General features: G+C 40.2%; 2 protein-coding genes across 4 annotated transcripts in view; one reads left to right on the top strand and one right to left on the bottom strand.

Moving 5' to 3' along the window:
* The window catches only part of zgc:91910 (Zinc finger protein 706-like), a 10,500-nt gene extending 3,844 nt beyond the window's left edge, over window positions 1-6,656 (top strand). For both annotated transcript variants that reach the window (XM_057827799.1, XM_057827800.1), the window contains exons 3-4: window positions 5,827-5,940; window positions 6,061-6,656. In XM_057827799.1, coding sequence (XP_057683782.1) covers window positions 5,827-5,922 — 96 coding nt within the window. In that variant the 3' untranslated portion in view covers window positions 5,923-5,940; window positions 6,061-6,656. The remainder of the gene's footprint in view (window positions 1-5,826; window positions 5,941-6,060) is intronic.
* bmp8a (bone morphogenetic protein 8a) lies at window positions 5,000-27,452 on the bottom strand. 2 transcript variants are annotated; one of them, XM_057827796.1, is made up of 7 exons: window positions 26,057-27,452; window positions 12,158-12,368; window positions 11,859-12,007; window positions 11,616-11,795; window positions 11,434-11,513; window positions 10,060-10,170; window positions 5,000-6,846 (listed from the first exon to the last, which is right to left on the bottom strand). In XM_057827796.1, the coding sequence occupies exons 1-7, from the start codon at window positions 26,508-26,510 to the stop codon at window positions 6,697-6,699; spliced, it is 1,335 nt and encodes a 444-aa protein (XP_057683779.1). In that variant the 5' UTR covers window positions 26,511-27,452; the 3' UTR covers window positions 5,000-6,696. The 2 variants fall into 2 exon arrangements, with proteins under 2 accessions (XP_057683779.1, XP_057683780.1); XM_057827797.1 differs by having other exon boundaries at window positions 5,001-6,846; window positions 12,158-12,350.

Raw genomic sequence — 27,452 nt, 5'->3', positions numbered from 1 at the left:
TTTTTTTTTTTTTTTAAACCCATACATCTCAAAATTTTGGAGCTATAATTGCAAAACCGTGATACCGTGAAACCGCGGTATTTTTGCTCACGGTTATCGTACCGTCAAAATCTCATACCGGCACATGCCTAGTTGTCCAGCAGTAGTTTTAAGGCATTTAAATTGAAAAATGTCCTGAGTGTGTTGCTAAGACCCGTATGCATCTATAAGAGGTGAGTACACGAACCCTCTTGTACTGTTTAGCCTTTATTGTTGTTGTTTTTGAGACGTTAATAGTTAGCGCTGAGCGCTAAGCTAATTAGCTAATTCGCTAACATTTATTTCATATGCAGAACGTGTAAAACCATGATTAAGTACAGTGGTACCACTACAAACATGCGAAATAGTACAGAAATCTGTGAAAACAAAGTGGTTAAAAGAAGTCCTATTTCTAGAGACACTTTTGTTTTCAGAAAATGTGGAATTCATTCCACTTGTGTAAATTTTATTGTATTAGGCTCGAGTGTATGACGTGGCACTCGCGAGGTTTCCGCCGCTATCGCCATTGTGGAAGCGAGAAACATAAACAGTAAGGCATTTCAACACAGGTCGCTCTTTAAAAATGGTTGGAAATTATTGTGCGCTAAAGAATTGCAACAACCGATCGAATAGAGAGGAGAATGTACAGCTCGAAGGAACACCATTGAGTTTCTTCCGGATCCCTACATGGAGAAAAGGCGAGGGAAAGGTCATATCTGAACTTACCAAACGTCGAAGAATGGCATGGGTGGCCTCGATCAGAAGGAAGGGCATAACGTTTGATTCTCCAGTTACACACTGAGTTTGCTCTATGCACTTCCACTCCGGTAAGTTAATTTCGTTTGTTTACGAAAATTTCAGTAACTTTTCGCCCTAAGTCGGCCTGTTGTTAGCTATAGCTACAGCTAAACAACTAGCGTGCATACATGTGCATTGTCTTCATAAGACATAATTCCTGTCGTTGCTAAATGAAAAAGCTGCAATATTTTGACGTGAGAGAGTGGCAAAGAATTTGTACACAGGCTACATTTTCTGCAACAAAAAATTTGTACATCCGTGGTCACAGACTAATGTAAACACACATTGCCTACCTTTGCTAGAAAGATGGTGTTGCCGTTTGCTATGGTCATAATGTGAAGATCCTGCACCCATCCGCAGCAAAACTGTTTGTAGCTTTGTAGCGATTTGTAGTTTCGGAATTGCTGATGAGTGTAGTAACATACACCAAACACTAAATACAGCATGATGTCCATTTCGCGTAGTGGTGGAAGCTTGTCGACATCTTTATTCCATTTGTGTTCGGCTTGCTCGTGAGGGTCAACATTGTTCACACCCTTAAAATTGCTCACATATCTGTCCTTCGCCGTGGTAACAAGTTTGTCTCTGTATCGAACTGGCAAGTTTTCCCTACATTTTTCCATCTTTGGCACTTGTAGTTCAATTATATTTGCCGTTAAGTTTAAATGTCCCGTGACGCAGACGTGCTTCCGCAATGGCTGCGTTGTCGCAAATCTCGCACGATCCCGTGCTGCTGTGACGTAAACGCTCGAGCCTAATTGTGTGAGAGAAATAAGTACCCCCTTTTAAAATGGTTAATGTTTTTGCACTTTCTTGTGAAAAAAATAATAAAGAAGCAGCTTGAGGGCAGCTTTTTGTTGTATGGCCATGTTTCTATCGTTCCTGTCGAATCGTTGGGATATTTAAAAAGAAATAATGGACATAAATTTGTTTGGCTACTGTATTAATTAATAATGTAAGATTATCGATAACCGCGATCATCGTCAATACCGTGATCATCGTTCAATAATTGAATCGTAATACCCTGAATCGTAATCGAATCGAATCGTGGGGTGCCTAAGATGGTACACCCCTAATACAGACAATGATAAACCTTGTTTTGGGAGGCACCAATTACTGATTTTCACAAATAATAAGTACATTCTTTACAAACTTTAACTTTCGCTGAAATACTCACCCAAAGTTTCTTTCCCACTAAGATGAAAGTTTCCATTCCTCCCTCCTTTACACACCTAATGTCCAGCATGAGTTTTGAAGTAAAAAAGGGTGACCTATGTGAATTGTGTAGATCCGAGGAGAAACTTTTCATTGGGGGGTGGGGGGGTTCGGAAATTTTTTTTCATGTCGGACGTTTGGTATGCAAGCGGGAAAAGTGGCACACAACAGAAAAACGCACTAGAGTGGCCAAAACATTGACTTATGTCAACGAAACAAAGGAGGTTACACTGCTGTGTCCTGTCTCTTTAATGCCAAGCTAAGCTGCATGTTGGTCGTGAATGAACACCAAAAGCGCTGTCTCCCTGTTGTAATTTTGGAAGATGACAGGAGACAATTACAAACTGGAAGATAAATCCATCTAACTAACGACATGTATTGAAGTTGCGAAGCCTGTCGCAATATGCAATGACTCCATTTACCGCACAGTAAATCAAAATGAGGGTGGTAATTTTCATGGCTGCGTTTTTTCGTCGCGTGCGTGTGTTTGTGCATACATTTGTACGTGCATGTTCACGTGTGTATTGATGGCATATGAGACTCCTATTTCCTTTCACAAGATGTTTATTGGTTATCAAAACGCAGTAGAAACAAAGTTCAGACATACAAAATAAGGAAACACATCTATATTAAACACTGTAAACGTTAGCATTGCTACAATGAGGCTAATGGAGAGAAAAAGACAACCTACTTTAGCCTGCTATTTAACATTGGCAGTCTTCTCCAAAACGCAAACTTGCAGTTAAAAGGTGACACTTCAAACACGAAAAATCGCTAGGTAACAGCATTTGCGAACAAAAAATGATTATTGACACCACGTGCAATGACAAAAAGAGCTTTTTTTTTTTACGGAGTAAAGCTTACTGTTAGCAGTTTAGCGAGCGTTCTTCCGGTGAACACTTCAAAATAAAAGCTTGTTATGTTCGTTATATAAATAACGATTTCTGGAGTTAATCCCACATACTTCAGAATTCAGATTCTACACTAAGAATAACTTTAGAATGACACTCTTTACGAAAAATCTGATTGGCAATGATAAAACACTATTATATATAGTAGTATACTATAATATTAATGCTAGATATTTTTTAAGAATTGTTTTGAATCGTGTTGGAAAGGCGAAGTCAATGTTCTGAATCTGTTTACATTCCATTCTTTTGCACTAGTTAATGCTATCAGCATTTACCCAAGTTGTTTATTTGTGATTTATTGTTATTTACGTGTTCATTTGTACTTTATACAGGGTGACCCAAAAAAAACGGGCCCCAACTCTAATTAGGCCCCGTTTCTTAGTGTTTTGTCCGAATGAAATGAAACTTTGGTCATAACTAGTTTATTATATTCAAAACATCACATCAAAACACTAGGGTCTTTGGCCTTTTTTCCTCCGTTCTACAGCATATGTTCTAGATGGCCTCCATTTAGCTCCATGCATTTCTTGAGGCGCTACTTCATTGGGTCTGGAGGACCCCCAGAAGACATTTGTCTTGGAGTTCGCCTTTCCATCAAGATGGAAGTGGGCTTCATCTAATGAAGTAGCCACCATGCCCCTGCACTCTCCAAAGTGCACGGTGTGAGCTGCCATCTCGGCCAGAGGCATCATTGGACCAAATCTTCATCGAAGAATCTGGCGCAGCAGTGACAGTCACCAAGGAGCGGTATGTGGAGGTCCTCAAAACCTTCAAGAATGTGCTCCAGACCATCTACCCGTCGCTCATGAGCAAGTTCTGGTTCCAGCAAGACGGAGCAAGTTCTCACACCTCAAACCTGTCCCGAGATTGGCTGAAAGAGAACTTCGGAGGCCGAGTGATCCAAGACTGTCAAGACTGATTTTGAGTGGGCACCCCATAGCCCGGACCTAAGCCCCCCAGATTTTTTTCTTTGGGGCTATCTTAAGGACAGAGTCTACGCAGGGAAACCTAGAACCATCACGGAACTCAAGAAAGCCATCAGGGAGGAGATGAGAGCCATTACCAATTCAGTCTGTAAGAACGTCATGGACAACTTCGTGCTGCGCCTCAAGAAATGCATGGAGCTAAATGGAAGCCATCTAGAACATATGCTGTAGAACGGAGAAAAAAAGGCCAAAGACCCTAGTGTTTTGATGTGATGTTTTGAATATAATAAACTAGTTATGACCAAAGTTTCATTTCATTCGGACAAAACACTAAGAAACGGGGCCTAATTAGAGTTGGGGCCCGTTTTTTTTGGGTCACCCTGTATTTGTACTGTAATAAAGAATTTAAGTGTTCCAGAATGTATTTGTGAATTAACGAGTCATCAAAAATTTCATTGCATAATTAATTTTTAAAACGGGGAAAATATATTACATTAGTCAACTAATCGTAAAAATGGTCGTCTGACTAATCGGAAGAAAATTAGTCTTTCGGGACAGCCTTAGTTTTACAGTGTACCGGAACACATTTCTTCCACACCCTTCTCACCTTTTTAACCCCTGACCCATTTTCATGCCTGTAATGTTTTACCAATGGCAATAGATGTTGGATAACAATGGTTTGACATAATTTGATTAATTTGTTCCACAGCCCAAAGACCTGCGCTAAATCCTCAATAAATACTGCAGTTACAATTACGTATAGCAATTACACACAGAAAAACAAATACATTATAAATACAAATTGGAATAATGATATAATACAGATAATAATAATAACAAATTAATGTAACGAATCTGTTTCTAATGTGGCAATAGTGTTTTGCATGCTGTTCCTGAAAGCACAGTGTACTGACGAGAGAGAGCAGTGCACTACAGTGGAAGGGGGGAGTGTTGTCAGTTCAGTCACGCACATCACTCACGTACATTTTGTGAAAATGGGGGCGGGGGGGTGTTGTCCACATGAATGGTTAAGTTTTCTTTCGTATCTCTTGTACGTTTGCTGTCGTTTACACATTTCAATGATTGTATAGCATTACTTGTAATGAAAAAAAACTTCGTCAACTTGAAGCGTGTCATTTTAGTAGTGTACATGCGATTAGCACATACTTTATGATACCTCTCGGCATGATCGTCGGGTCATAAATAAAATAGCAGCAGTATGGGAAATTGTTGGTGCTCAGAAAAGACTGGAAATTTTTTAAATGCTGTCCAAATTCATAGCCAATCAGAGACGAGCTATGGGGCACAGCCAGAGGGCGATGGCATTTCGTTTGCCGCTGCAGTCCTATCGTACCCCGTGTGTTGGCTTTCAGCTGAACGCCGATGAGTTTGGCATTTCCCTATCTCTCATCGCCTCCCGTGTGTTTTGACCCTAAGAGTGACGGTGCATAGGAACGGTAGCTTATTATCATAAATTATGTATTAATTCCTATTGACATTGGAACAAATTCTTGTCGGTATTCTGTGTGGATTATATAGGTTGGTATTTTCAATCTTGTATGCATTACTTTTCTACGTTTGGTAGGGGCAGCCAATTTGCTGAACTATTGAGTAGAGTCCGATTGATGGTACTACTAGCATATGAAATCTCAAAATATAGCAAGGCAGCTCAAATTGGGCGTCATCTGCTGGCCAAAATGTGCAATGCAAGAACAAGTGTATTTATTGCAATAATGTTGGTAGACATGTAAAATGTCCATAGAAAGTTTGACATAGTTTTGGCGATATATATCATCATATCGTAGAGCCCTCCTTTCGAAAACCTTTGTTAAAAGAAGCCATCAACTTGCTCAAAGCATTTCTCGCCCACAAGTCTGTAAAATAGAAACCAGCTCAGTCCGTTTACACTGGTTGCGTGAAGTATATTCCAGAGTGATTAAAAGCACATATCCTTGCAGACGCAGATGCCCGATCCAAAGACTTTCAAGCAACACTTTGAGAGCAAACACCCCAAGTCTCCGATGCCCCCCGAGTTGGCCGACGTTCAAGCTTAAAGGAGCACAAACGAACCGGTAGGATTCACTTCCGTTGACGGAGTACACTTGATTTGGACTGGACGTTCTCTTGATAAACATTTCCATTGACAGTAACATTTTTCCTTCCACATGCACGCCTTTTTTTGTTTGTTTTAGACACAACTCTATAAGATGGATGAAGAACACGAGGACCAGTCTAACGGCAAGGAGGTGACGTGCGCATGTGTGCGTGTGTGAGAGAGACAAAGAAGACAAGGGGCACAAGTCCACCAGCAGCATCCCGTTTTTAACAAAAAACTGCATATTTATTGTATACGATTAACATGCATACAAACTGTCAGCATTGCGTGCAAAGGTTGGATGACAAGTTGATACATTTCAGCTCATATTTTCTTTTTTCATTTGTACCCCCCTCCCCACCAAATTTTTTTAAAGTCCCTAGTGACGCAAGCTGCGGTCGGAAGCTTAAAAAAAAGTAAAAAATAAACCACTAAATATTAGGTGCTTAGCAACAGTACCACAGCCTCTTTTTTTCCCTTACCATGCGTCACATTAACGTCTTGAATATGTTCTTCATTTGAAATAGTAACTACTACTAATTAACCACAACTAGAAGCACAAACGAGTGCTTGGCGTGGCTTCAAAATCAACTTTAAATGTACAACATTGTACTGGAGTCTCTTCGAAGGACTATTTAGAATGTTGTGTGACCAAATAACGTGTGTGTATCTTGTAATAAAAATTCAAGTCCACTTCCCTCTTGTTCTTCTTCGCCGCTGTGAGGCGCGCGTCTCATAGGCAACCGCATGTTTTAACCACCATGTTGCGATGCTTCTTGAGGATGACATTGTTGTTGTCGTCGTAGAAGAGCACGGAGATGGGGCTCAACTTGGTGGGTGCGCAACACGCCTTAGGAACCTCGTTGGGTTTCAGCAAGTGCACCTGCCGCACAAAAAAAGAACACGAGTCCAAAAGGGATTTAGACGAAACAACCGTATTTTTGGACTATAAGTCGCACCAGCCAAAGAATGCAAAATGAAGAGGGGGGAAAAAACTTGTCACGCTGCAGTATAAGTTGCATTTTTGAGGGGCAATTAAGAGACTAAGAACACAAGACACATTAAAGTACTAATGATAAAATGTAGAACATCAGACTAATGTCTGGAGGACCAATTGGGACAGAATGATATGTTTAAATACATCTTTAAATCGATAATTAAATGTAAGTTGGCCCCACATCACACGATTTATATAAAAAATTATGTCAATCGTTCGTGCGGGTTTGTGCTGTAAAGTTTTGTTTGTGCACCTATTGTTTTTGAGATATAGTGTTACCTCGACATACGAATATATTTCATTCCAGGACCTTGTTTGTTAGTCAAAATTGGTCATATGTTGAGCAGGAGTTTCCCATAAGAATACATTATAATTCCATTAATTCATTCCACAGCCCAAAAACCTCCACTAAATCCATAATAATTACTGCTGGTACCATTACAAATGGCAAATACACATAATAATAATGATTCCTGTAGTAATGTAACGAACCTGGTTCTAATGTGGCAGATGTGTTTTTCAGGTTGTACCTGAACGCATCGCGTGGTTGACATGTGAAACAGTGAGTGCAGTAGAGATTTTACTTTCACTTTTAATGGCCTATCCTGTTTGCGTCAAATGCGGTGGACAGCAGGCGTGTTCTGAAATAAATGATTAAAAACCTGACGAAGCTGGTGACTTCCTTGCGGATGTTACAAAATAATAATTGTCACCTTAACTTATAAAGACGAGCGAAGGTCGAAGACGGAACGTTGAGATCATAGACATTCTACCGCCGTATTTTTGAGCTAGTCCACGGACACGCACACCACGCTCATATATTATTTCGATCTTCATTTCAATGGTAAATGTCACTTTTTTCCTTTTTTCACCACCTGCGCTAATTTTCTTTGAAACCATGTTGATTTCTCTCACAAGAAAATCCGCCGTGCGTCCGTCCTGCGGGAAAACAAACTGGCACTGTCATAAATCGTTGTATTTCGAGCATGTCCTCGGATGTAGAAACAAATGGCGAGTCCAATTTTACGTCGGATGTCGAAAAGATCATGTGTCGAAGCGATCGTATGTCGAGGTACCACAGTATTTACAATTCTTTGATTGGTCAACTAGCCAATCATTTTGATTTAAAAATAGCTAAAAATTGTGTCTTTTGTGCTGTAAAAAAAATTGGGCTGCAATGATTTGGTATATATTCTGCTTTATATTTGTAGTGATGACGTCACACACACACCCCATCTACGGCGGAACGAAACCGCAATGGTGCCTTTCATTTGTGCTGTAAAAATATTTGTGCTGCTTTTATTTTATAGATATTAAGATCTTAATTTCAACTGATGACGTCAATCGCAGCAGACTGAGCGTACAAACTCTCTCAAAAACAGGTGTGTCCCAACAACTAGCGCAAACGTAGCACAAACGAATGGCAGCCTTTTGGGTCCATTTTGCAGTAAATGGGGGGGCTGCGAGTCATGTCGTCACTCGAAATTAATATTTAAAGCCTCCCACTTACTGCAAAATGAACCCGAAAGGGTCGTTTGTGCTACTTTGGCGCTAATTGAAATTAATACCTCAATCCTAACCCTTATTCTATTTTGTAAACATAACCAATGAAATTAAATGCTTAACCTTAAAATCTAGAATATTAATATATTCTCCACCTTTTCTCTACCCTAAACACAAATATTTGAATGTATGCCTAGTCATAATTTGGATGACCCCATTTTTGGAATTTTTTCCCACAAGGTGGAGGTATAAAAATAAGTTTTATCTATATATTTTCACATTTGAAGGTGCGTCAGTGTGTTCTGCTTTGACCCCTGATCCCCCTCTCTACAATTGTCTATTATATTTTTTTGAATGGTGCGTATGAGTTATGACAATTTTTTTTTTTTTTTAATGATGACCTCGGGGGCAACCCGAATATAGGAAGACTATCCCATACATGATAATACAAAATGAAATGGAAACTTTTTACAGCACAGATCTGGCATAAACGATAATTCTGTCCCATTTGGTCCTCCAGACTAATGCTGCCTTCTTATGCTCTGGGGAACATGATCCTTATCACTTGCTAATTGATAGTTACGAGTTGAGTACGTGCTGTGCATGTACTTTTTAAAAAATGTTTGTTGTTGTTTTGGTCATAGCCAAAAAGACTTGCAGAAATGGGCTTCATTTTGGTTTGTTGTAGAGTTGTCCGATATAATCGGGTAGACGATAAAATTGTCCGATAAAAGCATTTTAAATGATAGTGGATGATATCGACATCAGTTTTTCATTGTATGTTTTGTGCCAATATGCATGTTGCCTTCAAAGTGAATGTAGACGCCTTCTATCTTCTGCCTTTGTACTAGGGGTTGGTCACAGCTCAGCACAGGAGTTATGCTTTTTGACCATTAGATGTCTTCGAATTAGAATGCTTTGGATTTCTTGTTTGCATTCATGGTGCAAAAATTAAATGAACAATAAGTCCACGACCGCATATATCTGTATCGCTTTGTTATCTGTATTGAATTTTTTTGAGTTAGACGATATTGGTTAAAAAGTTTTAATCGGACAACCCCAGTTTGTTGCATGGGCAAAACTGTTTTAGACCTATTAATTCATCCATAACAATAAGAAGAGAAATGATGTTAAGTCTTTAAAAACAGTCACAGGTTCTTTTTTGGGTGCCGCCATTTTGAAAAGTAAATGGTCCACCCATCTCAGAAACTGGTATCATAATAAAATCCAATTCTCTAGTACAAAGTATGATTTCAAGGGGCATTCACATGCAATTTTCGACTCAACAAGTGGTATTTACCATAATTACGACACCACGTGAAGGCAGCTTAAATAAGCATCTGTTAATATCGTAAGTTTTTCATCATAACTATAGCCCAAACAATAGCTTGCGGCTTTTGGAATTAAAAAAGTTGAACCTGAGTAAAGGTCTCAGGCCTAGCCAAACTTTGAAATGAAGTGCGACTTAAAGTCCAGAAAATACAGTGGGGAGAACAAGTATTTGATACACTGCCAATGGGTTTTCCCATTGGCAGTGTATCAAATACTTGTATGTATTCAAAGATGGAGACTATTATAAACGGTAGTGGTACTGACTACTTGCTGGATGAGAGCGTGGTTGGTTGCGTTCATGCAGGCGCCCAGTGGATAGAAACACTCGCCATCGCAGTAGTACGCCGAGTAGCCTGTAGGGGCCAGAACCCAGTCCTGGCGAAATACACATTTAAACAAAGACTTTTAACATGCTGCAAAAATATAACTTTTTTTTTTTTAATTTACTTTAAGGAACAAAAATCTGAAATACACAACCTCATTAGACATGCAGAAAGATAGCACCTTAGCAGCGGTGCCTCCAGAAATTTTTCAGAGGGGTGGCTAGATGGGGCCACTTAAAATTTTGGGGTGGCACACCAAAACTAACAGCCATAATTTTCGGTTTTCATTATATTATTGCAGTAAAAAGGTCACGGGAAAACTATCAGAAAGACTTAAGGACACTGCTACTGATATACTTTGTTGTATTGTGTAATATTTTATGTTACTAATGATTTAATGTGCGTAGTCCATAACTGTCCAGTCAACATTTTGTGTTCCACAACAATTCTGTTTTATTGTGTTGTGTTTAAATTAGGCATAAGGTGTACATTTAACAAAACAAAATAATTACTGGGGGAAAGCAGGTGCAGGCATATTTGCATTTGGGATGAAATGCATAACTGATGCTACAACAATCTACGATTTACTGGCAAGCGGGGTGGCCAGTGGGGTGGCCAACAAATTTATAGGGGTGGCCGTGGCCACCCCCTGGGGGTGCCACTGCACCTTAGTTTTACATTTTTATAGTATCGAAGTACTACACTATAAAAATTGATTAACTGGGATAAAACTATTGACGAAGCATAATTATAAATATCCATACTTTCTTGAAAACCTTTTTTACAGAAGCGCAGAGCTGCCAGTGTTAGTGAAACATTTCTACCAGGGCTTTCTCGTTTTAATGTATTGCCAGGTCATTTTAACGTATTGACAACCTGTTTCAACCTATTGTTAACCGCTTTTTAACATATTAACATGTCGTTTTAACGTAGTGCCGACTTCGTTTCAACGAATTGGCAAACTCATTTAAACTATTAGTTAAAACGAGAAAGCCCTGGTAGAAATGTTTCACACTAACACTGGCAGCTCTGCATTTCCGTACTTTTTTTACTGTACTAGTATTGTTGAATACATTTTTTTTGTCAAAAATATCGTAAATTAGAAAAATGTTGTTAATGAAAATACAACTTTTTTCCTCATTATTGAAGTGTTAAGTCTGCATTTTAAAAAAAAAACAACTATTATATATGTTGTTCATTTTTTAAAAGAATATTCTTTTTCCATTTTGTCTAATTGTTTTTTTTTTTTTTTTCTTCCTCCCTCCAAAACATGACTTTTGTCTCAAATCAGTTTTAGTCATATAAAAGAATGAACCTTCCATCCTAGGTCACTGAAGCTGACGTAGAGTTCGTGTTTTTTGCACGGTTGACCGCCGCTGTTGACGGGGCTTCGATCTGAGGAGGAGAGTTGAGGGGGAAAAAAAGATTCAAATCCCCTTTTGTTGACAAAAGATGAATTAGAACATGCGACGCAAATGCCATGAAGCCCAACTCAACTGTGAATGCTGGGCACTGGGAGGTCGTATTTGGGCTTTTTCCTGCGGGGGTGCGTCTTGACGGCGCGAGGGGGCCGGCAGGGGATCTGGCTCTCCCGGAAGAAGGTGACCATGAAAGGCTGCTTGGAACGAGGACCCCTGCGGCCCACCAGCCCGATCCAGGCGGCGGACAGCGAGCGATCTGGAAAGGCAGCGGACAGATGTCAAACACAAATAAAAATGAGCTTTAAGAGTGACGGCGGACCTTCTTCGGTTTCCACGTAGAGGCGGATTCCCAAATTGCTGCGAGGGTGTAGGAGCCAGTGGTTGGAGGCCGAGGTCACATCGAAGGCTAACCAACCTTCTTGACCTGCGGGCACAGACTGCATGTCCAGCAGAACCAATTCGGGCTCCCTGAAATAAAACGCACAAGCACAACACATTTTTTTCCCAAAAATATGAAGTAATTCTGGAAAATGGATGAAAAATGAATAAAGAGTGCGAAAAAGAGGCTCGTTCCGTCAAGTATAGAAGCTATTTTGTGCATGACAACAGTGTGTTGACCTGTGTCTGTTGTCCTTCTGGATCTCATACACTGAGATGTGAAGGGTTCTGTTAGCCCGCTGGCCCAGCGTGAGCGTCTTGTAGATGCGGAACTCTGCGGCCGTCACCGTCTCGCCCTGCGGCAGGGGCGTCAGGTCGAAGCGGAACTCCTTCCAGTAAGGCCGAGGTTGCATCAGGTCCCGTTCCTGCTCCACTGCCACATGACAAAGCACTAAATTAACAAATACTAGTTTAAAAAATGCATCTTTTTGTATGTATACACGTCATAAACACATCTCCTTAAAGTTAACTCTGATGCAGACTTTCAGTAGCAAAATTAGTGGTGTTTCCCCACCTTCCACAACATAGACATCTTTTTACATGACTTGTGGCTGCTGATGATCGAAAAAAAAAACTAATACCCCTCCTCTCCGCGGCATGTTGTCGACAAGAATCTGTTGGGGCACTTGATAATGGTAGGGTGTAATCTTTACAACATATGGGAAGACAATCTAAATTACCCAAATAACTCTATAGAATGCAAATAAGGTTGCTTAAAAGTTGGTGGTGACAATTTGAGCATCCTGGTAGTGGTAGTGCTATGTCCCTACCGTCCCTTTGCAAACCTACGCCTTTGTTTTCAGTGTAAATCTACTAGAAATAAGTGAAATTACCTCCCAGTGCTTCAAGTAATTTTACTTAGATTTCCTGAAATAAGAAAAATAGCTAGTTGAAAATAAGATTAACAGACTTAGTTTAGGGAATAAATTAGTATATTTCATGTGGGTGGTAACCTTGCGATACGATACGATTTGTGAAGAAACGCTACTCTTACTCAGCTACTTTGGGTTACACTGAGTCACATTTTACCTCTTTATTCCACATACTAGATTTTAGTTTGTTTTTTGCCAGAGATGCCAACAGTGGCTCTACCAGTTTCACCAATGAGATGTCACAACAATAGTCACATGACTCAATTATACCAATCAGAGTCAAGCTAACCGTTCTATGATTACACCACCCTGTTCAGTCACTTGACGTTTTTTAAAGTGCTGTAAAAAAAATAAATTATTTGACATAGAGCGCTGCTGTAAAAATGACTCGAAAGTGCGTATTTTAATCCCTCCCAGTTTTTATTTGGCACCGATTGACCACGGAAAACCTTTTAGTTTCATAATAGGAAATATGTTTTCTCCACTAGAGGGCCCTCATGCTCTTTGGACAAATAATGCTTCATTTCTGTAGATTTTTATCTCGCCGGAATACAATGATTTATTTTTTTTTTAATTTCTTTAGTTTAATGTGGTTATAGTACAGTATAATAATATTTTACATAGATAACTTTGTGCTGAGAAAAAAAATAACCATTGGTTTACAATAAAAATCAAACATAAGAAGTTACTCACAGTATTACTCATAACTTGAGTATTCTTTTCACCAAATACTTTTTTTACTTGTACTCGAGTACATTTTTTGGATGACTTACTTTTACTTTAGTAATATTTTTTTTTAAGTAACGCTACTCTTACTTAAGTAAAGTGTTTGGCTCCTCTACCCATCTCTGATAGTGCCTTTCCACCTTTAAGGCATTCAAAAGCACTTGGGCACTATATTAAATAAGTCATCAGGGCAGACAATCGAACCGACAACCTGCACGTTGGGGAACGACTACCACTGAGCCAAGCGGCCCCAAATGGCTGCTTTTGGTTACCATTTTTTCTGCAATTAAATTAATTTAATTTAATAAATTAATTTGCCCCCCCTCCCCACACACACACACAAACACAAAATTTATTCAAGGGGGCGTGTGGGGGGGGGGTGAAAGCCAGGCTTTTTTTTCCTCCTCAGACAAAACTTTTTGTCTCTTTTGTTGCTCTGCCATCCTTTCAGAATTTGCACGAAAGTGTTCGCATCGACTTGTCTTAATAATAAAAGGAGGGCATGACATATGCTGTAAAGCAGTCAGCACCTTTGTAGTTTTTTGTGTGTGTGTGTGTGTGTGTGTGTGGCAGGGTTCCTGCCACCCTCCTCAACAGGGGCACTGGAAATCACTCACAGCAGGTGGTGCTGAGGATCTTTTTCATTTTTTCCTATGGCAGTACACATGCATGCTGGATAGTTCATGTACTCCTAATAGGCCACGACTAAGACAACATTCTATTTCACTGCTCCTCAAAGTTCATTAGTGCCGGTGAAAGCGATACAGACCCTGTCAAGATAAAAAAGAGATGTCATACAACTAGTTGTCAGTCGACATTTCATCGCAAATCTTATGAAAATATTTTATAAAGGTTGAAAAATTACCTAGTGTTGCTTTAAATAACACTGAAATACTTTAAATTATTTGAGAACATCAGTTTAAGTCAAGGGCATAAGTTTGCATAGAGATGGTAGGGACATAACACTACCAACTTTTCAGGATGCAAAAATTGTCCCCACCAATTTTTAAGAGGGCTTATTTGCATTATATAATGACTTCAGTTATATACGGTAGTGTAGGTAATTTATATTGTCTTCCCATATGTTGTAAGTATAGAATTGACCCTACCATAAGTTATTATCATTATGTTCAGACTTGTGTTTTCCCCTTTTCACTTGCTGAATGTGGCGGTCCATTTTTCTCCCCTCAAATGCACATTTGATTGGCTGATGACATGACCCCTCCACCCCCTCACACACACACATACCCACACAGCCCCGACAGAACTACATGTTGACGACATGCCGCCTCCTCCGCCCTCTTCGAAGAGGAGGGATATATGAAGTTTGATTTTTCGGCCAGCAGTAGCAGCAGCCACTGTAAGTAATGTAAAAAAGACATCAACAGTTTTCTTCACTTAAATGTGCTTACCTCTCATGCAATAAGGCTCTCTTCTTTTCAGGATGAGTGAAATAACTGAGTCTTCAAAAATGTGTGGTCACATGACCATTTTTTTTCTATGGTTGCCTAGAAACGGGGTGGCACAACTTCCCCACTGGCACAAATCACCCCACTCTCCCCTACATCCCGATTGTGAAAAAAAAAATGCAAAAGACGTATAAATACATTTTTGGGACACTGAAGCAATTAAAAATAGAACTTATTTATACGGTTTTGGGAGCAAATGAGTTAATGTCACGTCCTATAAGCAAAAACTGTACATACAGGTTATGCTGTAATATTGTCCCTACGAATGTTGACACCAAACCCACGCCCTTGTTTAAATGATTAGGAACATCTGTTTAACTCATTGGCAGCAAGGCCGGCCCAACCTATACGCAGACTATGCAGCTGCTTAGGGCCCCCACTAGGGGGCCCCCAATATGGCAACCTCATTTTATACCTTGTAATAGAGCATCATGAATAATTTGGTGCGCATTGCTGTTTATCTATGCAAACACCTGTTTACGACAGTTTGCTTTATTTGACTTTTGTGAATTTTGATACTTGATTATAAGCTTTAAAAATAAAAAATTCTTCCTTAACTTTTTCTATTCCTCTTTTAGAAAAAGGTTTGGCGCCATCTACTGTAAGTACTGACAATCATTTGGGGTGAGAAGTTTGAAGTATGCAGTACAACAAAATCTGATTAATATACAAAATATGGACATATGGGTTGGATTGCATGTATGGGTTTCACAGTACACTGTGACGAAATGGTGGGCCAAAAATATGGGCCCCTTGGCATTATTTTGCCTAGGGTCCCCAAATGGCCTGGGCCGGCCCTGATTGGCAGCCAATGACAACAATAGACATCCAATCCAGTTTGATCGAACGATCGCTGCCAACTTTCCAAGTCAAAATGTATTGCACGTCTGTCGTCGTCAATGGCAGTGAAACATGATTATTTGAACATTGCACTAAAATCAGGGGTAAAAGTGGGCCAGAACGGTCAGGAACGCAGTTCTGGTATAAGATTCGGGGCCAGAACGCGGTTCCGGTATAGGATTCAGAGCCGGAATGCTGTTCCGGTACATGGTGCTTTGATTCCGAAAATATGACGGCAACTGTCAAAACGCTACGTAAAAAAAAAAACGTAAGATGCCACAAACGCATTTCATCTCCAAGAAGAAAACAATCAACCAACATCAGATTTACATACACAAGTGTTAACAACAAGCGTAATAAAGTGCTTGTGTAGCGTTATCCGTTTTCACCAATATTTACTATCTATTTTATTCCACGGATTTCATGGAGGTTTCCCCAGCTGCTGCAGTTATCTGAGTCTGACGATGATGATTCAAGTCAATGTACGAATGCAGGCAGAAAAGCAAAATGCCTAGACTCATTTATCCTTTCAATTGGCTGACATATTGACATGTGATCAGCAGAGATGGTTAGCTCTGATTGGTTCAAATGTGCATGTTTTCTGGAACAGCACAAAAAAAAAGTTGTTGAATTGATGCAACAAAAAAGGGCAAGTCAACATAAAATGAATCAAATCTTTAAGAGCAACGAAAGAGTTGAGGCTTATTTATCATAATTAGTTTTATTTGCTCTGATGGGGAAGTTTAGAACATCTTAGCTGTCAATGTGCACTTTGGACTTATATTTGTTCATTATGTTAGGCTACTTATTCATTATGATTTTAAAAAGTCAATGTTTGCGCGATATATACGCAAAATTTATTCCATTTCACTCTGCATGATATAAGTCATTTGTACTTATTTTTCTGAATGTATGTTACTTATACCTCTATTATTAAAAAAAAAAAAAAAAAAAACTAAAACAAAAAGTAATGTTTACCAGGGCTGCAGCTATCGATTATTTTGGTAGTCGATTAATCGGTGAACTACTTAGTTCGAATAATGGAGTAATCGGATAAGAAACACAAATTTAAAATACCTGAGCTGAGCCTCAAACGGTATAAAAAAATTAATAAATGAGGCTCTATGTACAACAAAAGAACAATTGGCTAACTTACATTGTAAAAGTCCGCTAGCTTAAATGCTATAAATGCTAACGTTTTTTGTTTTTACAATGCTCTCAACAAATGGTTCAAACACATATGCCCCCCAAAAACGGCTAAATATACATATAAACTAAATTACAAGTGCATTAAAAAAAAAAAAAAAAAACATTAGCTCAAACAAAAACTTAGCTTATGTTGGTCTTAACAGGGAGCAGCTGGATTCAGCCACATGAAATGAGGCAGACAAGAGGGCGGTATATCCACCCAATTCAATACAACTATAAATACAAACACTTTTCAAAACAAACCATTACAACGCCACATTAATTCAACGAATGCTCGAAGCAAAAAAATTTAATTTGAATCTTTTTCTCTAATGGAATACTCGAGTTAATCGATTCATCGTTGCAGCACTAATGTTTACACCACTTTACATTACTTCAATTTTAATATACATCCTATGTTCATAAGTACCGGTAGTTAAAATTTAAATTTTGGCATTTATTATGTGAGGAAATGAGGGAAAATAAACATTAGGAGATGGAGGTTGGGGTTATTGCTGTTTTTGTTAACTTTTATTTTGCAAATCATTGAAAAATACAATTTTGAATGAAAATCAGTTTTTGTATGTGTTATAGAAATAACTGTGCTAAAAGTTTTCTTTGCATTTCAGTACTTTAAGAGGTTTGACCCCCCCCCCCCCCCCCCAAAAAAAAAAGAAAAATAAATAAATAAATAAATAAATAACATTTCTGGCTCTGTGGCGACCTTCACGTCGGGGAGTTCCGGCAAGAAATTCTAGCCACTTTCACCCCTGACCAGAGGTTGCGCTAGACTTTTTCGTTGTCTGTCATTTTGACTGACAGGGTCATAAAAATCCGGTCATAATCTATTTTTACCTGTCACTTAAATGTTTAAAATGATAATAATGACCCTTTGTTTAGCATAATTCACCTTCAGTACTTGTGTGTCCATTTGGCCGAGCGCGTTACAGGCTACGACACAGTCACGTGACAGAGACACTTAAGAGCCGCGTGCGTTCCGGCTTGAATAGAGAGTTCACAGAGAGCAGCAGAGCTACAGCGGCTGGACACAGCAATTCGAGCTAACAAGACTCTTAACATTGCATACCGCTTCAACATATTCAATAGTATTTAGTTTTCATTCATTTTAAATTAATATTGTGTCCGAACAAGCTTAACAGAGAATCCACAACGTGCCATCACACATCAAGCAGATGAATATGTAACTTTTTCTCCCCAGTGACAAAAACAGCTGACTGTGGCCCCAGTAGGTAGGCTACATATGGAACAATGAAATTAACAGTTCACCTGCTGTGGCCTGAACGCAGCCTCACACCTTCCTCCTGGTGCGCATGGACTTGAATTGCATGCCCGCTTGTGCAGTCCCTCTTTTATCAACACCATCGTCGTTTTGCGGCTTTTTGAAGAAACTTCGGACACTCAGTTGCCTTGACATTTTTCTGAGTAAGGCCAACGATGTCATACATCAAGAGAGACAATAGCTAATTAATATGCTCACTCGCCACCCTGTGGTCTGGGGTGTGAATTGCAACCTTTCAAAATGACAGATGGACTTAAAGTGCCTGTGACACGAAAAAGCATGTTTATTTCATAATACACGCGGTATTTTATGCCCCTGAATGATATGGGCCGCTTGGATGTGTGTGGAAGCGATCGCTATTTTTAATTAGTTTTTTGAATCCCGCGCCATGAAAATGAGTGACTTCCGGCTTCGGTCTTGCATTGAGGAGGAGGGCGCTGTGATGTGTACGGTAGAAGACGTCCTCTTCACGGTACAGTGTACTGTTGTGTATGAGGACGAAGGATTCAGCTGATTTTGTGGATTAATACGTTTATTTTTCGCATCACGCCAGCCAAACGGCTGCAGAAAAATCATTCTGTATGAGGGAGAGGCGTATGCGCCTTTTGGGAGTTTCAAAAGGTTCCCATTCACCGTGGATATTTACTGTGGGACCATTGGACTTATGAGGAAGTGAGTAAACATCTTGTTTTGTATTATGTCAAAAACGAATACAGCGATTACAAAGTAAACACCACAAACTTCCTTTAAATGAAGGACTACTTACGTTTGATCATTGATAGGCATGTAAAAAGCTCTCCTAATGGTCATTAGCAGCACCACGTTAGCTGCACAACAAATCCCGCCACCCTCCTCCGGGGAACGAACTGTAAATTGCTCTCCGCCGGGCGGTTTGCCGATCCACTAAGACAGTTGACAACCGGGTCGTCATGTCAAATAATCCAGGATAGTTATGTGTGATTTTCCACTTCAAAGACTTTGAAACATCACTCGGTTTGGGTTAGCATGTCGGCTAGCTGTCATGGCTTCTGGTTTGTTTACATTCTCCGAAGCCGGGGAAGGGAAATGACACATGTCCGATTTAGTGTCATAAAATATCGTTCGGGAGGTGCGACAGTAAAGTTGAAGTTGACATTTTTGACCATTATGGAGTAATTTTGCCATGTCGTCCTGAATAAATGCATTTTTATTATTTCATATTCCATTCAGCACAATACTGTTATTTGTCATGAACATGCCATTTATTTAGCAATTGGGGAAAATACTTGGATAAAAAGAATATCCTGTAAAAATATTGAAGTAAAGAGACAGAAACAATGACATTTTGCCACTCTCTTCGTCGCGTTTTCCTCGTTGTGAATAGTTCCCCCTCGACGGGCTGACTGTTCCTTCTCAAGCCATTTATATAGCTATTGGGGAAAAATACTTGGATAAAAAAAATATCCTGTAAAAATATTGGAGTAGAGAGACTGAAACAATGACATTTTGCGGCTCTCTTCGTCGCGTTTTCCTCGTTCTGAATAATTCCCCCTCAATGGGCTGAATAGTAAAACCGATGAGCCCAGTCTACCGCTGACGTCATCCACCTGTTGGGGACGCTAAAGCCCTATAATGGTAGGCGTGGCTAACCGGCAGATTAAAAGACTAATTTCTCGTCATCTGTGCTTTTCTAAATTGTTGTATATAGTCGAATCGTCTCAAAATATAATTCTAATTCACATAATAATGCCATTTAAGACTTTTTTTTCTCGTGTCATATGCTCTTTAAGTTTTTTCCGTCACCGTTTTAAAAAATCGGTCAACGACGGAAAATATTCGGTTAACGCGACCCCTGCCCCTGACTAAAATGGATAGAAACTTCAACAGCTGATGCTAACATATAGTGGCGCAACATTTTTTCACCCACGACACACCGGATACTGTAAATCAACGCGCACTTATAAACATTTAAGACGCTCGCACAAAAACACACTGGACGGATGTTAAATAGAGATACTTGAATTTGGATGCTCCCGGATTGAGCGTCGCGCGCGCGCGTGCACGCACTCAGTAATTAGAGACACTTTGCGGCGCGCGCCACAGCAGCTGCTGTGCACACACATGCCACTAATTGCAGGCCCGCCTTGTATTTTGAACGTATTTTTAGTTTTTTTTCCTCCGCAGCCATATTTTCATCTCGCTCGGCACTGCTGACTTTTCTGCCGGTGCGTGTCGTTTGCGCTCTTTAATCGAGTGCAGCTGGACGGACGGATGAAGTCACGATGCGCGCAAATAGAAAGTTCAGTGTACCTGCGGCCGAGCAGGTGAGAAGCTTCAACTACTTCAATGAATGAGCTGTTTGCACAACTCTGCAACATCAAATGGTGTTTTTCTGCAGCGTTGACTGATAAATTCCAGGGTGTGCTTGCTTCCTTCACCAAACAGTTGAGGGGGGGGGAAGGGAAACCCTTCATTACTTTGAGGTGGGAGTGGGTTTATAACATACTCGAAGCGTGAAGAGCTTTTCCAATGAACTGTTCTGTTGCAGGAAGGAAGGAGGTATTCAGAAGGGCATGCTAATATTTATGCTGGGGAAAGATAGTAATCTTATGCACATACTAACTGTATTCTTATAGGCAAAACATGTCAGTGGAAAACATGTTCTGCTTCCAGCGTTGTTAATCTTTTAAAAAGTAATATTACAGTTACAAATTACTTTTCCCAATAAGATATATATGGTGGAAAACACTCAGGTGACTTGAAGTTCCGCTCTGACTTCCCCAATTTGGCCAACTTTCAAAATAGTCTGATATGCATGTGTAAATGTATGTGTTATATGCAGGGGTGAAAGTGGGCCAGAACGGTCAGGAACGCAGTTCCGGTATAAGATTCAGGGCTGGAATGCTGTTCCGGTACACGGTGCTTTGATTCCGAAAATATGACAGCAACTGTCAAAACGCTATGTAAAAAAAAAGCTAAGCCGCCACACATGCATTTCATCCCCAAGAAGAAACAATCTACCAACATCAGATTTACATACGCAAGTGTTAACAACAAGCATAATAAAGTGCTTGTGTAGCGTAATCCGTTTCCACCAATATTTATTTTATTCCACGGACGGCATGGAGGTTTCCCCAGCTGCTGCAGTTGAGTCACGTCGATGTGCGAATGCACGCAGCAAAGCAAAATGCCTGGACTCATGTATCCGTTCAATTGGCCGACATGCTGACATGTGATCAGCAAAGATAGTTAGCTCTGATTGGTTCAAACGTGCATGTTTTCTGGAACAGCAAGAAAAAAAAGGTTGAATTGATGTGACAAAAAAAGGGGCAATGTAACATAAAATGGATTAAATCTTTAAGAGCAATGAAAGAGTTGAGTAGGCTTATTTATCATATTTAATTTTATTTGCTCTGATGGGGAGGTTCAGAACATCTTAGCTGCCAATGTGCACTTTGGACTTATATTTCTTCATTTATGTTAGGCTACTATATTCATTTCCTTATTATTGATGATGATAAGATGTCCCCCCCTAAAAAAAATAAGGAAAAAATAAAGAGAATTTCTGGCTCTGTGGCGACCTTCACGTCTGGGAGTTCCGGCAAGAAATTCTAGCCACTTTCACCCCTGGTTATATGTATGTGTTTCATTGGAAAGCTTAAAATCTCAATTTTCTGGGAGAAGAAAAATTTTGAACAGAAGGCCATTAAAAAAAAAAAAAAAAAAAAAACGTTTTTTAAACAGCAAAACCCTATCTGGAGGTGAGAGTACGTGAGAGCAGAATTACAGACGCCATGACGCCATATTATTGCGTACTTACCTTGTTTTGATCCAAAAATTCCGTGTAACATTCATCACTATCATCGAGTGTCAAGACGCAGATGTGAATGACCACAGCCGGATTTTGGGGGGATTTTATGGGTGAAACATGGTAATATAACAAGGGTCGCGATGCAGAAATCGCAGACATCAAGGAGTAGTCGAGATTTTCTTATTCATATATTTACCCTTTTAAACTTTTTTTTCCAATTTTTCTTTGTTTGGATCGATTATTTATCATCTAACATATCAGAGAAAATGCGACAGTAAAAAAAAAAATAAAAATACAATTAAACGATAGTTATGAGGTAGATATACTTTTTTACAGACGCCATTTTTTTCCCATTGTGACATAATTTGTTGAAAAGTTTAAAATATGCGAGTGAATAGTTTTTTTTTTTTTTTTAAACGAAATATGAGACAACAATTAATGATTCTAAGCTAAAAAAGACATACATTTTGAATAATATAATACCTTCGTTTTATGGCTGGGTTGAAACAAAAGCGGTTGAGCGACGTCTGTGAACGGGGGTTTTCAGGGTAAAACGGACAAATTAAAAATAGTTCGGGGGCTTAATACGCCATGAATCTGCTATGGCAGCATATAGACATTGTTCTATCCAACACAACAGTTGTTTTGGCTTAAAATACAGCAGTTTCTTTTAAAGAGGAGTGCAAGAGCAGAAACTGCTTTTTCGGTCTTGTCTGTGTTGTCCGCCATGCATATACAGTGGGACAAATAAGTATTTAGTCAACCACTAATTGTGAAAGTTCTCCCACTTGAAAAAATTAGAGAGGCCTGTAATTGCCAACATGGGTAAATCTCAACCATGAGAGACAATGTGGGGAAAAAAAACAAACTGAAAATCACATGGTTTGATTTTTAAAGAATTTATTTGCAAATCATTGCGGAAAATAAATATTTGGTCAATACCAAAAGTTCATCTCAATACTTTGTTATGTACCCTTTGTTGGCAATAACGGAGGCTAAACATTTTCTGTAACTCTTCACAAGCTTTTCACACACTGTTGCTGGTATTGTGGCCCATTCCTCCATGCAGATCTCCTCTAGAGCAGTGATGTTTTGGGGCTGTCGTTGGGCAATACGGACTTTCAACTCCCTCCACAGATTTTCTATGGGGTTGTGATCTGGCTAGGCCACTCCAGGACCTTGAAATGCTTCTTACGAAGCCACTCCTTTGTTGCCCTGGCTGTGTGTTTGGGATCATTGTCATGCTGAAAGACCCAGCCATGTCTCATCTTCAATGCCCTTGCTGATGGAAGGAGATTTTCACACAAAATCTCTAGATACATGGCCCCATTCATTCTTTCCTTTACACAGATCAGTCGTCTTGGTCCCTTTGCAGTAAAACAGCCCCAAAATATGATGTTTCTACCACCATGCATCACAGTGGGTATGGTGTTCTTCGGATGCAATTCTGTATTCTTTCTCCTCCAAACACGAGAACCTGTGTTTCTACCAAAAAGTTCTATTTTGGTTTCATCTGACCATAAGACATTCTCCCAGTCGTCTTCTGGATCATCCAAATGCTCTCTAGCGAACCGCATACGGGCCTGGACGTGTACTTTCTTCAGCAGGTGGACATGTCTGGCAGTGCAGGATTTGAGTCCCTGGCGGCGCATTTAGTTACTGATAGTAGCCTTTGTTACTGTGGTCCCAGCTCTCTGCAGGTCATTCACTAGGTCCCCCCGTGTGGTTCTGGGATTTTTGCTCACCGTTCTTGTTATCATTTTGACGCCACGGGGTGAGATCTTGCATGGAGCCCCAGATGGAGGGAGATTATCAGTGGTCTTGTATGTCTTCCATTTTCTAATAATTGCTCTCACAGTTGATTTCTTTACACCAAGCGTTTTACCTATTGCAGATTCAGTCTTCCCAGCCTGGTACAATTTTGTCTCTAGTGTCCTTCGACAGCTCTTTGGTCTTGGCCATAGTGGAGTTTGGAGTGTGACTGGTTGTGGACAGGTCTTTTTATACCGATAATGAGTTAAAAAGGGGTTCCATTTATACCGGTAACGAGTGGAGCCTCGTGAGAAGAAGTTAGACCTCTTTGACAGCCAGAAATCTTGCTTGTTTGTTCTCTCTCTCATGGTTGAGGTTTACCCATGTTGACAATTACAGGCCTCTCTTATCTTTTCAAGTAGGAGAACTTGCACAATTGGTGGTTGACTAAATACTTATTTGCCCCGCTGTATATGATCTAAATCACATTTTTGCATCGGGGGAAAATAATTTTACTTTGAAAAGTAAATTTTAAAGTCAGTACTTTTGTATTTTTACTTGAGTACAATTTTTCTGAGATTCTTGTACCTAAGTATTTTTTTTGCCACTGCATCTGTACTTAAATAAAAAAAAAATTAATTGAAAAAAGGGAGTACTTCATCCACCACCGAATATTACTCAAGTAGTCATCCAAAAAATGTACTCAAGTACAAGTAAAAAAGTATTTGGTGAAAAGAATACTGAAGTACAATGGTGAACAATGCTGAACAATGTTTTTTTTTCTTTACTCCGCACAGTTATCTATATGAACTGTTATTATTATACTGTACGATAACCCATTACATACCCACATTAAGCCAAAGAAAATAATTTGTCCAAAGAGCATGAGTGCCCTCTAGGGGAAAAATGGTTCCTAGTTTAAATAGTGAATAGTTCCTTCATAGTTCCTATTATGAAGTTAAAAGGATCACATCTCCGGTTTTCTGCGGTCAATTGGTGCCAGATAAAATTACATTTACACACCGCCCACCCCACACACGCACATATGAGGAAGAGCACAGCCGAGTGAAGAGGTGACAGCCTGCGCGCACATTTGTTGCTTGTGAAGTGTCCAGAGGTGACGACTGTATATAACCCCTTTTCTACTCTTTATTCTGCGTTTTCAACTGTGGGCGAATGCTTGGGGAGAGTTTATTGGATTGTTTTTGATGATGTGCGGACGCTAACTGATACATGCTAATCGTTTGTTATTGCTGCATCAGCAGCTACTTGTAAACGCTAATTTTAATTGCTGTTATTGAAAGTGAGACTGATTTAATTTAATTTAATTTTAGTTTCATTATGCAAGCGTTGATGAGCAGCTGAATAAAGTCAGCAAACCCACTGATGTCTGACATCGTCATTTTGGAGCTAAGCTCGCTGTCAAGCTTGGCGAGGACAGTACAATGACGTATAATGCAAGTTTTTGGACAGTTTTTTAAAAAAAATTTAGTTTGTTTAAAGGGTTCATTCCGACTAATGCAGAGATCCGGGTTACATCGCCAGTGCAAGAACGGAACTCTTTCATAAACTGAGGACTACCTGTATATTATTATATAGTATCGCTTACAGGACAAAGCTTACTTTGTGACTTGCCCGAGAGTTTGATGACGCTCGCCACTCTAAATGCTAACGAGAACGTAAATGCTATGCTAACGCTCCAATCCACCTAGCCAATGATCATTGTGTTTGCAACAGTGTCACCACCCACTAATCCCCCCCCCCGCGCTCTGCTCTTTCCCAGGCAGTTATGTGACAAAATGAGAAAATCAGACAATTTGCGCTTCATTCAACCAAATTGTAGTAACGCGCCCCAATACATCCTCAGTAATTGCATTGCAGAGGTGGGGAAAGTAATTAGATTACTAGCTACTGACAAAACTAACGCCGTGAGAAACGCTGCTATTAACAAGCCTGATTGTTACATCCCTAATATGAACTTGCGTTTGTATCAAGAACGTTGACAAATATATAGGGACATATGTAGACTGGTTTGCATCGATATATTGAAGATATTGGTTGTTGCACATATCGTGATATCATTACTGAAATACTCTTAACTTTGGGGCGTGGAAACAAAACCCTTTTTGTGATATCGCTCACCAAGGTTGACGAAGCTCATGACTGTGTCGGCCTCGCTGACAACTGTGCCGAGCGGCGGGGTGCTGAGGGTGGGTAGCGCCGGGCGGTGGACAGCCGCCCTCCGCTCTCCGGCGCCACCCCCCCTCAGCCGCACCACTCCGGGCCCGACGATGTCGTTGGCAGAGATCGGGTCGTCGTCGCCGTCCGCCGCCATGGCGTGGTAAAGGTCCAGCATGAAAAGCGGCGCCGATGAGGGCGGCCGGAGCGGCGGATGAGGTCTGGGCCGGCCCGGCAGGCCCAGGATGGACAAGATCTCCTTCTGCATCTCTTTCTTCTCGCGACCGCTCAGACGTCGGAAGCTGGAATGCAGCGCCGTCTGGGCGTACTGGGCCAGAGGCAGGAGTAGGACCAGAATCAGGAGCAGCTTTCTGGGCAGGAGTTGGAGGAATCCCCAGCGATGTGGGGATGTCGCCATCCTGCTATAGATCCTTCTTTTTAGAGATTTTTAACTCCTGTTCTTACTCCAGTCGAAGTCGCTGAAAAAAGATCCTCGTCTTAATCCTCCTGGAAATCTCAACAAGAGTTGTCTAGATCCTTCTTGGAGTATTTTATCCTTGCAGGAGATGTCCACCTCGTGTGTTTTTCCCCTCAATCCAAGCTCATTTAGAGTCTTCCCGACAAAATTGACACCATTAGAAAAAAACAAACATTTCGTTTACCTTCTTTCTTTGGTTCGCCAGTCCAACCTTGCCTTCTTTGTTTTTCTTCTTTGTATTTCTCAATTTTAGACAACTGCTTGCTAATTGGACCTAAGCCTTCTCTCAATAGTTGACATGAAAAGACAATTAACTGGAGTTGATGTGATAAAGCTTACTCTCGCTTTCAAATTCAGGCAGGCTCAAACCACCGCTAAACTAAAATCAAAATATTTAAATAAAAATCTCCAATCTCTTCTCCGGCGTTGTCAATGTTCCTCTATTTCACTCAATCTTTCATTCATTTGCTTGACTTACTGGACTCGAGATGTTCACCACAAGTCTTCGTCTCCACTGCTAAATGTCGCCCTCAAGTTCCTCAAATGATTATCCTTCACAAGCTCAACTGAAGAAGACAAGGTTCACCTCCTGTGTTTATGTCTCCAACCTTGTGGAATTCTTGGTGCTTCCTCCAAAAGCCACTCGGCGTGGGCGTATTCGGTACGGAGCAGATCCTCTCGGCTTTGAAGCAGGAAAGTCTAATTTGAGAGAAGAGCAGGTGCTGTTGAACTTGCGGTGAAACCAGAGAAAGCTTGACTCATCGGGTGATGATGTCCTTCAAACAAAACTAGGAGACCTCACAGGAATCCAAAGAAAAGTTCTCTCGTTTAGTGTTCGGAGTAAAAAAGGGTTTCTGCTACTTGCTTCAACACACCTCTGGG

Source organism: Corythoichthys intestinalis, chromosome 22 (genome assembly GCF_030265065.1).
Source record: "Corythoichthys intestinalis isolate RoL2023-P3 chromosome 22, ASM3026506v1, whole genome shotgun sequence".
In the NCBI taxonomy this organism is placed as follows: Eukaryota; Metazoa; Chordata; class Actinopteri; order Syngnathiformes; family Syngnathidae; genus Corythoichthys; species Corythoichthys intestinalis.
The sequence above is the reverse complement of the archived record's forward strand: the minus strand, read 5'-3'. Positions and strand labels throughout refer to the sequence as shown.